Source organism: Anthonomus grandis, chromosome 8 (genome assembly GCF_022605725.1).
Source record: "Anthonomus grandis grandis chromosome 8, icAntGran1.3, whole genome shotgun sequence".
NCBI classification, from domain to species: Eukaryota; Metazoa; Arthropoda; class Insecta; order Coleoptera; family Curculionidae; genus Anthonomus; species Anthonomus grandis.
The window spans coordinates 13,734,797-13,750,514 of record NC_065553.1 but is presented as its reverse complement, the minus strand read 5'-3'; the positions used below and the strand labels follow the sequence as shown (position 1 = coordinate 13,750,514).

The 15,718-nt window shown below is 30.6% G+C and overlaps 2 protein-coding genes across 3 annotated transcripts in view; one reads left to right on the top strand and one right to left on the bottom strand.

Moving 5' to 3' along the window:
- Nucleotides 1-15,718, top strand: part of LOC126739588 (protein trapped in endoderm-1) — a 42,265-nt gene that overhangs the window by 13,922 nt on the left and 12,625 nt on the right. For both annotated transcript variants that reach the window (XM_050445341.1, XM_050445342.1), the window contains exons 2-3: nt 1,265-1,511; nt 15,188-15,290. In XM_050445341.1, coding sequence (XP_050301298.1) covers nt 1,265-1,511; nt 15,188-15,290 — 350 coding nt within the window. The remainder of the gene's footprint in view (nt 1-1,264; nt 1,512-15,187; nt 15,291-15,718) is intronic.
- On the bottom strand, nt 3,069-4,466 carry LOC126739587 (pupal cuticle protein 36a-like). The gene is made up of 4 exons (XM_050445340.1): nt 4,351-4,466; nt 3,674-4,296; nt 3,376-3,614; nt 3,069-3,320 (listed from the first exon to the last, which is right to left on the bottom strand). The coding sequence occupies exons 1-4, from the start codon at nt 4,354-4,356 to the stop codon at nt 3,142-3,144; spliced, it is 1,047 nt and encodes a 348-aa protein (XP_050301297.1). The 5' UTR covers nt 4,357-4,466; the 3' UTR covers nt 3,069-3,141.

Genomic DNA, 15,718 nt, shown 5'->3' with positions numbered 1-15,718 from the left:
TTAAGAAAAAGCTTACTATTTTCTAGGGCATTTTGTCTCAGAATGGTAAAAAATTCACCTTAAAAGTAGCACTTTTAGATTTGGATTTGTAATTAGAATCTTACACTATCTATAGGTTGTAAAAGAGTTTAAATTAAGATTCAGAAATTAATAACCTCAGCAGTAACACTAAAAATCAATGACTACAATATACATATATATGATCATTTTTGGGCCGACGAAAATCCCCACGTTATTAAAGAAACTCATTTTCAGCAACAATTTTCGCTGAACGTTTGGATAGGAACTATTGGTGACTACCTAATTGTCCCATTTTTTTTTACCGGCAAGATTAACAGGTGAATCCTACACGGATTTCTTGCAACACTATTTACCCACTTTATTAGAAGAAGTACCCCTACAAGTAAGAGTCAACATGTGGTTTATGCACGACGGGGCTCCAGCTCATTTCAGTGTTCTTGCTCGTCAGCATCTCGACGTCATCTACCCTAATTGCTGGATTGGACGTGCAGGACCTCAAAATTGGCCGGCTCGCAGTCCTGATATGAATCCCCTGGCTGTTGTTTATAAAACTCCTGTTCTAAATGTGAATGACTTGAGGAATCGGATAATTATTGTCAATTGCAATATCATAAGGGATACTCCAGGTATTTTTGAGCGTGTCAGACACTCAATGACAAATCGTTTGCAGTCGTGTATTTTATCAGAAGTTGGGCATTTTGCTCGCTTACTTTAAGGTCGAAATTGTTTATCGAATTAATTGGTTTTTATTTCATGTTGTCGTCCATGGATAATTTTTAGAATGAGTTAAAGATACTTAAATTTTTTTTTTGAAAACAAACCCAGATATGAAGATAATATAAGATACGAAAAAGTTGTATTTTTAGTTGCTTAAATACAAAAATAAATAAAAAGCTGCAAAACAATTATTGGCCTTGTTTTTCTCTCAACAATAAGCATGTGGTGCCCACTGACACGCCACTGGACCTAATAATTTCAATCTAGTTACAGCTAAATAAGCGTCTTATAACTTCAAATAACTGCACCAAATTTCAACCAAATGGGTTTAAGGATATAGTTATAGTATTTTTAAAATACCGTTATTTTTTGGAACCTTCATCGCCCTGTATCTCAGAAACAAAGCAACTCCCGACATACGTTCATAGGAACTTTTTTTCATAAAACGACCTAACGATTCACCCTGTATAGTTTCGTACCGTAGTTAGGAAACACCCTGTATACAAGATTTTCTTCTTTTCTTTAGGTAACTTCATAACGATCCTCGCCCTATGCCAAAGTACCAAATTGAAAACCCACTGCACCACAGCATTCGTGATATCGCTCTGCGTCTCAGATTTGATCTTCTGCGCAGTCAACTTGCCACTGACCGCTGCGCGGTACATTTACGAAACATGGATATTCGGAGATGCTTTGTGTCAGCTATTCCCGGTGCTATTTTATGGAAACGTCGCTGGATCAGTCCTGAGCATGACCGCTATTGCCATTAACAGGTAAAAAATACATTTTAATTAATTAATTGGCAAGCCTCCTACGTTTTATTAATACAGCAAAAAGTCTAATTTTCTTATTAGCTACTCGCTTAAGGATAAATGCTGTTATTCTCGACCCATTATTTCAATTAACTGTGGCAATACGCTCTGTGTCAAAAGTCAATTAATATTGGAGTTAATTATTATTTTCTTTGTGTCGTAATCGGGTTATGGTGCGATACTACCGAACGACAAACATGTTCTTGATTAAGAAAATTTATTTATTTATTAATAAAAGAATTATGGTTTCTGTGAAATTTCATAGAGTAATGAATTTATGACTTAGTTAAAATACTCTCTTTGAAAGCTTCAGATATTGAACTCAAAATTTTATTTCTCGTTAAAAGAGATTTAAAAGAATTATATATTTTAGTTCTAATATACATACGTGTATATTACATAAATATTGTTACAGAAAAACATTCATCATTCCCTAGTGGGAAATCTTAGAAGAAATTAAACTGTTTAAGAAGGGATCGTAGGTGAAGTACTTATTAATACTATAAAATAATTTTATAAATTAAGTTCAAATGTTAATTTCGAAAAGATTTTAATAAGGAAAACAAATATAATATACCCTAAGAAGAATTATTAGTCCAAAAATATAATAGATTTAAAAATAGAAAATGTAAGCGTTTTGCCATTTTTTTTAAATTTAATCAGAGCCTTGTAAATAGAGAGAAGCTAAAATCTCCATCAAAATTAAAGAACATCTGCAAACCTTAGGCCTTAAAAGCTCAATAATGAGAGTTCAATTGACCAAGAGTATTAACACCGAACCAAGTAATCAAAGGTAAACCGAATGAGGCCATAACTATGATAACAACTAACGACGAAAACAAAACTATGGATGACTGACAAAATTTTAAAGCAAACGGAGGAAAGAAGATCGTACAAAAACACAGACAACAACGCTTATAACCATGCACATAAATTGATGAAGAAAAGAATATGTGAAGCCAGAGAACAATGGTACGGACAAAAATATACAGAAATAGAAGATTTACCAATAGAGCAGGATGATCTTAATCTAGCTGGTATAAAAGAATTAAACCAAAGGAATATGTGGCTGGACAAAATCAAATAATATCAGACGCTGAAGGGAAACTAGCAAGATGGAATGACTATATCCAAGAACTATACGATGATGAGAGACAACAAGAAATAGTGGAAGAGAACCTAAAAAGAGAGTTAGGCCCAACAGTAACAAAAGAAGAAGTAATGCACGCACTAAAAATAGCAAAATCTAAAAAATGTCCAGGAACCGACAAAATTCCTACAAAAATGATTAAATTAATCACAGAAGATATATACAACGCAGGAATCATTCCCCGTGAATAGCTTAGGTCTGGTGTTTAAGTCCATTAACTGTAGAATAACCTTATAATCTAACTTTTGATGGTATTTTAAGATAACGATTATTTTTATCCAACTCAATAATTTTCTAGAATTTTGTTATTAAGGCATTCTATTAAAAAGTATCGGTAAGGTTTCAGGGTGGCAAGTAAAATAAACGAATGTTTTTTAGTACTTTTATTAAGTAAATCTGCTTCGAAATCTTACGAAATTAATTATCACAATAATAATACTGTTAGTATTTATATCCTCCATTATTACCAGCATTAGCCTGGAGGTTCTTAATAGCACTGGAATCAAAAGATCCTTGAAAACTTTGAGAACTTGAAGTAGCATGAAAACCACTTCCAGCATTAGCATTATAAGATGCTTCATTTAAACCTTCTCCTCTATAGGCACCTTCGTTATAATTTCCTATAAAATTGATTATTTACACCATCAGTTAGGAATCGGAATACTATTACTATACCCTTGGCTGCAGCTGCAGCATTTTCCTCAATGGATTTTAAGATTGCTTGAGGAATTGGAGGTGGAGTGGGGATATGTGATCCTTGAGGAAGAAATCCATTCTCGTCAGCAGTGTATGAAATAGAAATATGTTGACCGTTAGGAGCAGAGTAGCCAAAAGACCCTTGAGCTCTGGTACCACCATTCCTTGCATCCCCTTGTTCTTCGGCTGAAATGCTATTTGCAGTTTCATAGCTGTACCTAATAGTAGTAAATATTGTTTAGATTTTATAAAATTTTATATTTAAAAAAAATATTACTTGTATGTTCCGTCGCCATTATTATCATTAGCTAGTTTAAGAATAGGAATAAGGCTTTCACTACTTTTTAAACTTGTTTGACCTGAGGCTCCTGCATATCCTCCAAAAGAACTTCCTGAAGAAGAAGAAGACGAATAACCGGAGTATTCTGAATTACCTTGATTTTTAAAAGATGCTCCTATAGATGCTTCGCCAATAATTTGGTTTGAATTCTTTTTAAAATCAGTTTGACTTGAACCCAAAGCATTACCAGCTCCAGAATAACCACCATATGAGGTGGATAGTCCTTGTGGGTTAAAACTTGCTTGTCCTCTTTGGTTAGAATTAAATGATCCACCAGAATTTTTATAACTACTATCGTAACTACCAAACGATCCTCCAGATGCTCCAAAACTTCCAAATGCTGCGTTAGAAGCGAAGCCTCCTCTATTTTGATTAATACTTAGAGTATTAGTAGAACTTTCAGGAGAAGAGCTTCCAAATACTGCACTTGATAGGTGATTCGATGCAGGTAGATACTGATTAGACAAAGGATTCGGCGATCTTTGATTGGGTGGTAAATAAGCAAGATTATCTAGGCTTGCACAGTTAACAATAGTTAGAATAAATCCTAAGATAAGGAACTAAAAATAAAAATACTAAATAAGTTTTCATTCTTAATATGAATATAAACTTACCTTCATAATGTTGCTTTACAGGTATATTGTTTGAAACGTAAAAGGCATGTGATACCATCTGCTTGTAATGCTACGGCTTTTATATGTTACAGTGCCCTCTTACATAAAGGAAAGATGACACCAAAAAAATGTAAAGTTAATGCGAATTTAAGGAAAAAAACATGTGCAAGGACAGTATGATGCACCAGATGTAATTTAATTTCGGAGACGATCTTGAACTTACTGATTACCTTAATGTCCTGGTTTTTGATATCGCAATTGCCGAAGATGCTCGTTTTTATTGTAGTAATTTAGTTTTATCGAGGTTCGAGGCTTTTTAAATGTTAGTGGTGAAATATTTGTAAACTTTGATAAAATATCTCATAAAATTTCCTTTAAAATTAACATGTTTGGGGTTACAATTATTGCTTATGTGATTATATTAAAATTAATAATGCTTGTGCTTGCATATATCCGAGTAGGGGTTAATAATTTTAATTACTAATTTTTCGTTGATACATCTAAGGTTTATAATAATAATAATAATAATAATCGTTTTTTAATGAAATAAAAAGGAATTATAAACTTATACAAATAGACGATATTTAGCTATATAACTATTCTAACAAGTAACCTACCTACAAAGAAATTAATTTTTTTTAAAAATTACAATTTCTAAGAAAAAAAATCAAAGCAATGTAAATATTAAATTTAAATTAAAAAAAAACATTAAAAGCCAATAAATTTAAACAGTTACAAAACCAGCATTTTTCATTGAATCTATGCTATACTGCCTATGTAACTTCTCCGCCCTAATAGTCCAATCAATCATGCATGTCAATTATTATATTCATTCACATTGTTTTATAATTTCCAACTAAAAAGTTAACAATTTTATTCACTTACTGCAAAAAAAAGAAAACCAAAAGTTCCACACACGTTAAATATTTTGCATAAATTCATTTATTTTAAAGAATTATTACCAAAAAACGTTAACGCACAGGATGTAGCGACCATCGAACCATCAGTATAATGAGTTACGCTCTCAAAGTATTCGTAAAAATTATACATCAGAGAATTTTTAGGAAATTAGAATGGGATATTAGCGAAACCCATTTCTGGCTTCAGAAATACAACAGGAACAAGAGAAGCCTTGTTTGTCTTTAATGTGTTGACTCAAAGATGCATGGACATCAATAAACCGATGTAAGTTCGCCAAAACCCCCTTATTCAATTGCTTAAAAGTAAAAATAATTTATACTATACTCAGACCAATAGCAAAGTGGATAATGAACTTCAGTACAGGCGTGTACTATCGCCGCTGTGATTTATTCTTTATTCGGAAGAAATCGTTCAGAGAATACTGGAATACCTATTAACAATAGCAGTATGCAGACGACAACCTATTTATTGCCTAAACAATAGAAGATTTATAGAACTTGGTTGATCAATAGTGACGAGCACCGAGGAGACCGGATTTACCTTACATGCATATTAGTAAATACAAATACTTATGAACAGGAGTCAATGAAAATAATGAGGGTCACATGATAAGAGGGTAATAAAAATTATTGCGCAGAATATTATGCAGGGAAAAAGAAGCAGAGGAAGAAGACGTATTTCCTAGATCAATGGTCTGAGAAAATACTACATCTGTAGTTCCGTTGAGTTATTTAGAGCTGCAGCATTAAAAGTAAGAATAGCTGATGAGATGGCACTTGAAAAAGATGAAGAAATAGACGGACTTTTTGTAAATTATGTTTATTAATATATGAATAATATAGTATCCAAAAGTTAAATCTAATTCACTCTCAAGGATACAATCAAAACATGAGACATTGAAAGAAAATATTTTTTAACTAAACTCAAAAGAAATAAAAAATATAAAGAAGAAGCACGATAATAAACCATCTCTTGGTCATTCTATTCCACATGATGAAGATACCATCAACATATCTCCTAAACACTCCCAAGAGCCCTCCAAACTTGTTGACTTTTTTTTTCAAATCATGCATAACAATCTAATTGAGAATAAGATGTGGGAAAGATAAGAACCAATAGTCAAACCAGCAACTTATCCATTAATATATTTTATTAAAGGAAAAAATTCAGGTGGTCCTCAACAATAAGTCTACACAGCGAGGTCTTTGGTAAAGGGTTTTTACCATAACAATCGGAAGGTAATATACTAGGAAAAAGGTTTTTAATGTCCAGGGTTATTAACTTGGAACTTAAATGAATATATTTTTTTTATGTTTTTAAAGAATTCACTCTTAAATATGATGACATCTTTTAAATCATTATTTAATCAGAAAGACAAATGGTAGCAAGGAGAATTTATAAAGGAAACTACTTGTCTTAGGCTTATGGATGATCTGAGATTAATGTGACAGAGTCTATCCGTAGTGGTATTAAAGAATGAAAAGTAAAATGACATTTGTCAATGATTTGCGTTAATTTAAACAAAAAATGCACTTTAACGATTTTTACTAATTGTATGGATATTATCGGAATTAGCAAAATCCAAACCCATAACCTTTTCAACATAATCATTCTTTTTCAATATGACCAAATAGTTGCTCTTATCAGCTTTTAAAAGACTTGGCTTTTGTACTGGTTTTCAAGGACGCGATATGTTTTGTATGAAAATTCGACTTTTTTCCTTGAAACTTGTAATTTGAGTTTAATTAAAAAATTTATTATTCTTGCATTTTAATGGCTTATTTAAAGTTTTATTGGTTTTTTAAAGTAGCAACTTTGCCATACTAGTTAAAATTCCGGATATCTTCTTAAATTTTGACGCCACTCTTTAACTATGTTAAACCTAACATCTTCAACTTAAGCAACGATTTCCTTTAAAATATTCTTCAATAATCCCATATTTTGTCCCTCTTAAACTGTGTTAAACCTAGCATGTTCTGTTGTGACGAATTCATAAATAATTATTTATTTTGTTGAATATTAAGTCACTGTTTAAACAAATATTAATTTAGAGAATACTATCTCATTTAATCAACTCTTTTCTTTCTTTTTTTCAATAATGAAGTGTATGAGATAGCATTTTCTTAATTGTTATTTATTTAAATAGTGACGTAATAACTAACATAATAAGTAACTGGTCTCCGTTTATTATTTCCCAAAAAAAATTGAATCATTAAGTCTTCGTACAATTCACTTTTTATCAAATTTTTTGGGGGATTATGGGAAAACTAATTATTATTCTAATAAACACTAAACTTTTCTTTTATTACAATAAATATAACTTCCTTATAATATTTAGAGACAAATCGAAACTGGTGCTAATATAACATATTTTTCAAACTTCCATAGACATATATTATGATCAAGTTAAACCATACTTTAGGTGATTCAATAACATTTTTGAGAAACTTATAACGTGTACAACAGTTTTATGAGATCCAGTTCGGAAACATGATATTTTTAACTAAACACATGTGTTTAACTATGTTCCACCACAGCTTTTAAGTTGCGGTTTAAAATACATAATGAAATATGTTTATTGGCCAGTAAAAGGATAAAATTTATATAAATAAATAAATGGTAACTTGAGAAAAGAGAACGTTAACTTTAGCGTCTAACGAATATGAATACCGTTTTTTTTGCATTTGCATATCTTTCTAAACAGTAGAAATTAATACTTTAACCTTATCTGCATACTATAAGACACCATAGTATATATGTACTTAAAAAGGTATTTTTATATGTTATCCTTGTACTGATATACATATATGGGTTGTTTTTAAAATTGAATCATCGGTTAACGATAATGCAAATATGACATCGTATAAGCACAATAAATGCAATATAGCTCGGCTTATCAGGAATGCATTGTTTTGTAAGAAAATAATGACCAACTTTCGTATGATAAATGTTTTAACCAGAATGCATCATTTTACCAAATACCATCAAATATTGTTACCTGTTATTGTAAAATTTTAAATATTTTATAAAGTAATATTTTATAAATTAAAGGCGATTAACCATTTAATTTCTAAGAAGCTCTCTATAAGATTAAAGTTAGTATACAGATCAGATAAACCTTAGTGATAACCCATTTCAATGAAGACACATGGTATTATATGTAGAAAAATAATTTCACAATTAGTGAATTAAATGGTACGTAGGTAATTTCATTCATTAGAAACAATTTCGGTAATATTTGGTTCGGAGTTCATATCTAAAAATAGAAAAAATATTGAATTTTTAAACATTTCTTCATTATACAATATGTCTAAAATCGAAAATTATATGCTTTTGCAGATGACATTCAACTTTGTATTCATTTTCAGTATCAGGATTATTTAAATGCATTTTATTTATTGAATCAGAATATACATTTTCTTAGCCAACTCTCCTTTGAATATAACCTTAAACTTAATTATACTTGTCACAATCTGAAGAAAAATATAGAAATACCAATAGTACCAAATGCTTTAGATATGGGTTAGTTAGGCATTTTAGAGTAAATTAGAGCATTCTTTAAGTTTAAATAATCAAAATATCAAAGCGAAAAAACCTTTACATAGATAGATAAGAATCCAAAAGAAAATTAAAAATTCAATCAAGTTTATACTGTCTTTAGGAATTACCGAAAAGATTTTCTATCAATTTAATTAAACATTGAATTTGATTGATTGAAATTGAATTTTGAGGCTCGAACTTCAGAAGTATAAGAAGATCTAAAAGAAGCTTCTTGAGGCCAAGGTCCTTATTATAACTTGTCAAATCAACAATGAGAATCCTTATTGCAAATTTGGGTGTAGATGACTTTGAATTTTACATCATGACCCTGACCATCCGACTACACTTAGACCTAACTAATTGGACTAAAACAAAAGTAATGCTATCATAGTCTAGTCATAAAATAAAAATATTGCTATGCAAAAAACAAGACCATAATTAGAATTGCCAAAAGTAGAATTGATCTATAATTGATAGGGTTTTATTTATAAGGACTTAGACTCTAGATAAAGATACAAGCATTAAATGCATAAACATTAGTCTAAAATTAACTAATATTGAATTCATTTTGTTGATCTGACACCAACTGATTTTTGGTGAAATCTATCCAGACTTAAACTACGGATTAGATATAAAGGGATTTATGGATAAAAGATAGCGACTGTGATTTCAATTAAGATACATGCTTAGATGTCATTCATCAAAATCGAATACAAAACAGTTGTTGAACGGCTTATATTTGGCTCACGACAAAGACCGAATTTCTCGTATTTTTAAAGAACTTAACTGGTTGAGGATGAACAGGCGTAGAGAATTGCATATGGGTAACTTCTTATATAAAATTTTATTAAACCCATCGTTTTCACTAGCCTAAATTATACCACGCTTCAATATCAGATACTCTAGTGGGATAACAAAGTTTCATCATCGGACTCCTGCATTTCAGCGCTCATTTACTCTTAATGCCATTAAGCTACACCAGCTATTGTATGCGAAAAGGGAATTCCGGTTCATTTATCCTCTCCTAGAAATTTCCTCTTTCATGTGGCAAGTTTGCAGCAGTATGAAGCACTGTTCTACACTGACGATGGTTGCTGACAATCCTAATAATTGCAGATTCTAAGTAAAGTTGTTTGACTATATTCCTTCCGCGAAAATCACTAAGGCATGGATTTGCACTTCTATTTCCATGTTCTTTAAATCATACCACAGATTCTGGTACCCTTCTTTATCTCAGTCTTGATAATATTATCAGAAAGTGGGACTGCTATATCGATGAAGATTCCTTCTTCTTTATAAGTAAAATATCAAGTCTGTTATTTTCAACCGTCCTATCGGTAATTATAGGCCTATCCCAATATAATACGTAAACCTCTGACTCCAGTACTGGTTTTGGCTCATACTTGTAATATGGTGAAGAGTCCTCTTTCAGCAGACTTGATGGCTAGTTGTTGGTGCACTATTTTGACCAACTGATTATGTCTTTCGAGGTAAGCATTGTCCGACAGTACTGAAGATCCGCCCATTACATGCTCTATTGTCTCTTCACCATTCCCACATTTTCGGCATCTATCCAGCATATCTTTTAAAAGCCTGTAACTTGTGATTGTCAGTTGTGATTATCCTGTCTTCCCTGAATTCCCATCATGTATCCTTCTGTTTCTGAGTATACCTAGGTGGTTTTTCTTTAGCCAAATTAAGGAGTTATCTATATCGATTCCTTTACTGTACAAAAGTTTCATCTTCCATGTAGACCCGTTTTCTCCAATGTCTGATGTTTTCTTCTTTCGCTGGTATGTCTAGTCTGTAGTTAGGCTGACCAAGTCTGAGTGGTGTATAGCAATTATTTTCTTCAAGCCTCCCCTCATCAGATGCTAGAAACCCTTCCTGCATCTGCTCTTGTCCACTTTCCTCTTTCATTTTCTTTGCATGAATCATATAATCTTTCTACTGACGAACTGGTGTGCAGCTTCCTAAATTTGATGAATGTTCTTGTGGTTAATCTATCCATCTGTTTCAATTCCATGACAGACCCTTTAACAATTCCAAAAGAATACATAAGTACTGGCCTCGTCAATTGCATTTATCGTAGCAATAAGGTTTCTGCCTCAAAGATGGGTGTTCATCAATTTAGTCATCCACTTTTGATTTTTGTCCTGGAACTCTTTTTTCAGCATTGCATGGTCTAGCATCTCCAGGTAACGGTAAGTTTCTTTTAGTGGAAGCTGGCTTATATCTGCTACTAATAAATTATTACATTTATTAGTAGCAGAGAGTTCAGTTCTTGGTAGTCATTACATAATATTGGCTGATAACCAATCAAGTTTGCTGAGAAACTCTTCAGTTATTCGCATCTGATTTTTTGAAAATCAAGCTAGATTGCCTTATTATGTAAAAATTACGTTTAATGCACGTGTTCTTAAATGGAAATTTTGAAAATGTGTCTCGGAACCAATGGAAATTCCAAAAAAAATATTTCTATCTTATCCTAACGATTTATATCAGATTTTTATATTATATCTTCCATATTTTGGAACCCTATGAGCATTTAATGTTTTATAAAATAATTATTATTGTCACAAATGTATACACCATTGGGCAATTTCTTTCTTGGGTGCCTAAAACAGTAATAAAAGAGAACGACAATACACCGATTCTAGAAATAGAATTGCAGAAGACATTTTGAGCTATTGGTCGTTAATATCCTATTAAATAATTGGGTTGATGCTCCAAATCTGCTGAAACTCCTTAGTTCAAATATTTCTCATTTAAATTTCCATAAAGCCAAGCGTTTTAACCCTTTAACCAGTCGTATGTGAATTTATCATTTAAGCATCTAATATATGTTCTATGTTAACTTTATCCTATTACTTTCAACTTTTTGTACGTAATAGTTGTTATATACTGAATTAATTATAATAAAGTGAAATAAATTATCTTAAATGTAAATTTTTCTTACATAATTTATTTATTATAAATGACAAGCATAATATCAGATCCTTTATTATATTTAGGCGTGAGATAATTCTTTTTTTTTACTGCCTGGAATTTTTCTATCACTCCTTTTCTTCTTTTGAATACATACTAATATTAGGCTAAATCGAGTGTTTCTCTAGAAACATCTGTTTATTATAAAACTAAAAATCAAAATAGTAGGTATATCAAGACTTGCGTGATTTCCTATAAATAACAATGAACGGATTAATTATGACCGCTGGCTTAAAAAAAAAACTAATTATAAAACCCATAATCTTAAAAACCATAAGCATTTTAAATAAATTGACGATTTTTTTTGTTCAGTCGATAAAGTAAAGGAAAATGTTCACGCTGATTCACAATCAGCTTTTAACCAATTTGACTTATCGGGGTCAAAAGCAAATTCGTGCGATTACTGTTGTTAAATTCTGACTCAGATTTTTTTCTTATTATAAATAGGTCCATTTTCTGACTCATAATTCTTAAGAGTTCTGTTACAAACGCTTTATCTCCAGTTGATGACTTTAACATTTAATAACTTTTTAAACAAAATTCTGAAAAACTCTATATAATATAATTTTTTTGTTGTGATTTTTCAGGATTTTACTAAGGCTTTTAAAGGCATTGCCCTCTTATCCAAATGATAACCTAGACCGAGAAAAAAATACCTCATACCTCTATTAGAAGAGTTTATTAAAGAATATTGCATAATTTTGTAAATTATAGTTTTCTATGCTATGTTGCGAGAAATTGCAAGATATTTCTTAAGGTTGTAACTTAAATGTAAATGTAACATCAATTTAATTTAGGAATCGATTACCTTATTAATAATAACACATTTATAGGTGTACTAACGTTATTTTATTCTGAGGAAATATATGAATAAAATAGCAGTACAAAATATATTTTTTTTGACATAAGAAAGGCAATTAATTTCCTCTTCGTGATAGAAAGTGGTGGTAAAAAATTAAATCAAATCATAACGCTTTCTGTTACAAAAAGCTACGCTTTTGAGTACAATAGGCCTGTAAAAAGCTTACAATGTAATGTAATTAAACTTTATTTCAAAAATACAGTTTTTTTTTAATATTGTGACAAAATCAGAGACATTTTCCTTGGATGAAAAAAATCATAGAATTTGAAGTAAAAGGTGGCAAACTAAAAAAATTAATTTGTGTCAATAAATTTCATGCCCCTCTGGATTTCTAATGAGTATGCGGTTTTTATGCATCCAGAGCAATTTGCCGATACATAACATTGGCGTTCATATGGATTTTGAACGGAATATTTTTTGGCAAAAAAAACAGTAAGGCACTGATTAATATGGCATATCGGATCTTTTGTTTTTTTTGCTTAATGCACGGCTTTAGAACTTATGACCAATGATGACTCGAACAACTAACATCTTTTTATACAAAATTAACAGAAACCTTCTCCTACATTTTGGCCTATATAAAATTAATCTTTCTTTGTTAAAGCGGCTCTCCAGAATATACTTAGACCACCAGAGGGCATTGTCCCTCTATCCCAATTAAAACCTAAACCGGGATCAAACAACACATGTATTATATTAGAAAGGAAACAAGCTCAACGGTGCATATGAGCAAAACAGACTCAACTCTTAAAGTTCCGAAAAAAAAGTGACGAGTAACGAGCTCGGTCAATTTAGGAGTGTTTTCGGTCTGTTAAAAGATAAGCTAATTAATAATCATTTTTCAGTCGTCAGAAGCAACATTAAAAGTTCCTTTTGATAGCGGTAAAATTTATTTCGGTTTGTGAACGGTATGAAAATGTTTAATATGTCAGAACATAAAATAAATAACAGAATACAAAACAACTATAATATTATTAATACCACATTAAGTGAGTTAACTTGCTTTTTATAAAAAAAAAATAATTTTATAGTTTTCTTTATTACATTTTTTCTTGCATAGTATGTCTCTTTTTGGTTATAATTACAGCGTATCTTGGTTATTTTTAAAGATAAAACATTGCGGTTTTTGTGAGTCTATGCCACTTTTTTTGGACAAATTTTTCTGAAAATTGCACCTAAAATTATGGACAAAGGCTTAAATGTCAAAATGTCAATGTTAAATTCCGATGGCGAAGAAGTACATTTTGATATTTTAATTGCATCTTGAGTTATTGAAAAATGTGTGTGTCCAGCTAAATCCAACCATAAATGCATCGAAAGAAGGATTTTCAGAAAGTTATAATACTGTAAAAAATGTGCTCATTATCATAAAATTGTATTAAATGAACGTTTTTTCATATTTTATCATTTTACGTGTGCATGATTTTAATTAATGTTTCTTGATCAGACCTTTCCAAAATTAATAAATAAATAAATATCTTTTTATTTGATATCAAATGCACATTACATTACATTTGCCCAAAACGGCAAAGATTACCAAATCGTACATTTTTCTGTTAACCTTAATAATTATTACAAATGTTCTGACAAATAAGTAGTAATATAAATAACAAATAACTATAAATATAAAGAAACCACTAAAAACAAATTGAAAGAGAAATAAGATAAATACATTTGTAAACCTGCAGAAATAAAAATTAAATGTGGAATTGTTCATCCAAGAACAAAGTCTTACAATTGTAAGTAGTAATATAAATAACAAATAACTATAAATATAAAGAAACCACTAAAAACAAATTGAAAGAGAAATAAGATAAATACATTTGTAAACCTGCAGAAATAAAAATTAAATGTGGAATTGTTCGTCCAAGAACAAAGTCTTACAATTATTTTTAAATTGGTGTGACAAAGTTATGTATTATATATATATATATATATATATATATATATATATCAATTTTTTATTTATTGGTGATATTAAAATACCCTTTTTACCCTTTTTAAAAAATGGTATGGCAGACAAAGGTATAGCATTTGTAACGAAATGCCATCACAATTTAAGGATTTGACCAAATATTTCTAGTTATGATATAGAAGGTGTTCTGATTAACTAAGGCAAAACTAAATATTTGATCGGAAAATTTGGCTGTCAGAGTCAGTCATTAATTGACTTGTCAGTGCTAGTTATTAATTCAATTTTTGACAATTGTTAGATTTATTAAAAATATTTATATAGTAGCTATTTATTGCATTAGCATCACGTAAGTTAGGAGGAAGCTGTTAAGATATCTTGATATTTAAATTAAGCATGCGTTGCAAAAATAAAATTCTTTTCCACCTATAGAATCTTGAATGAATCCAAATTGTTAAATGTGATACCTCAAATAAATCTTTTTTACGATTTAAACCTACACAAATTGTCTCCATATTGAACCATTAAGAATTGGTATACTGTCTACCTTAACGTCCTTAACCCTGAACAAACAAATTTACCAAATATATTTAAAAGCTTGTGGTTGGTTTTAGGGTCGTGCTGATCACACTATACGAATATTACACAAAACTTTGCTCGAGATTATCCATCTGTCTGCAGCTGCTGGGTACCTGGGTTATAGCCCTTCTTATAACGGTAAGAATTATTCTTTTATTTATCTAAATTTCTATGTTTCTCTTATCTTATCGATTTTCTATCAGGGGTGATTTTGGGGTGTGCTGCCCTATTATTTGCCGACTGTATCTGTTGAAAAGAGGGTGCGTCTGATTGTGTCATTATGATTTATACAGGGTGTACACACGGATGGCAATATTTAAGCCTATTAGCAGATAAAAATCTTTTTTTGTCACATATATAGGGTGTAGCGTGTGCTAGAAACTTAATTTTTTTTGTAACATAAATGGAAACTTTTGCTGAAAGTTTATAATTTGATTTATGTTGAAAGCATGTGCATGAAACTTGGAATCAGTAATTATTTGTAACTGGTAATATAAATTTTATTTCTTTGGATTTCTATTTATTTAAAAAGTTTATTTAAAAATGTTTGTTGTAATTCTGGATAG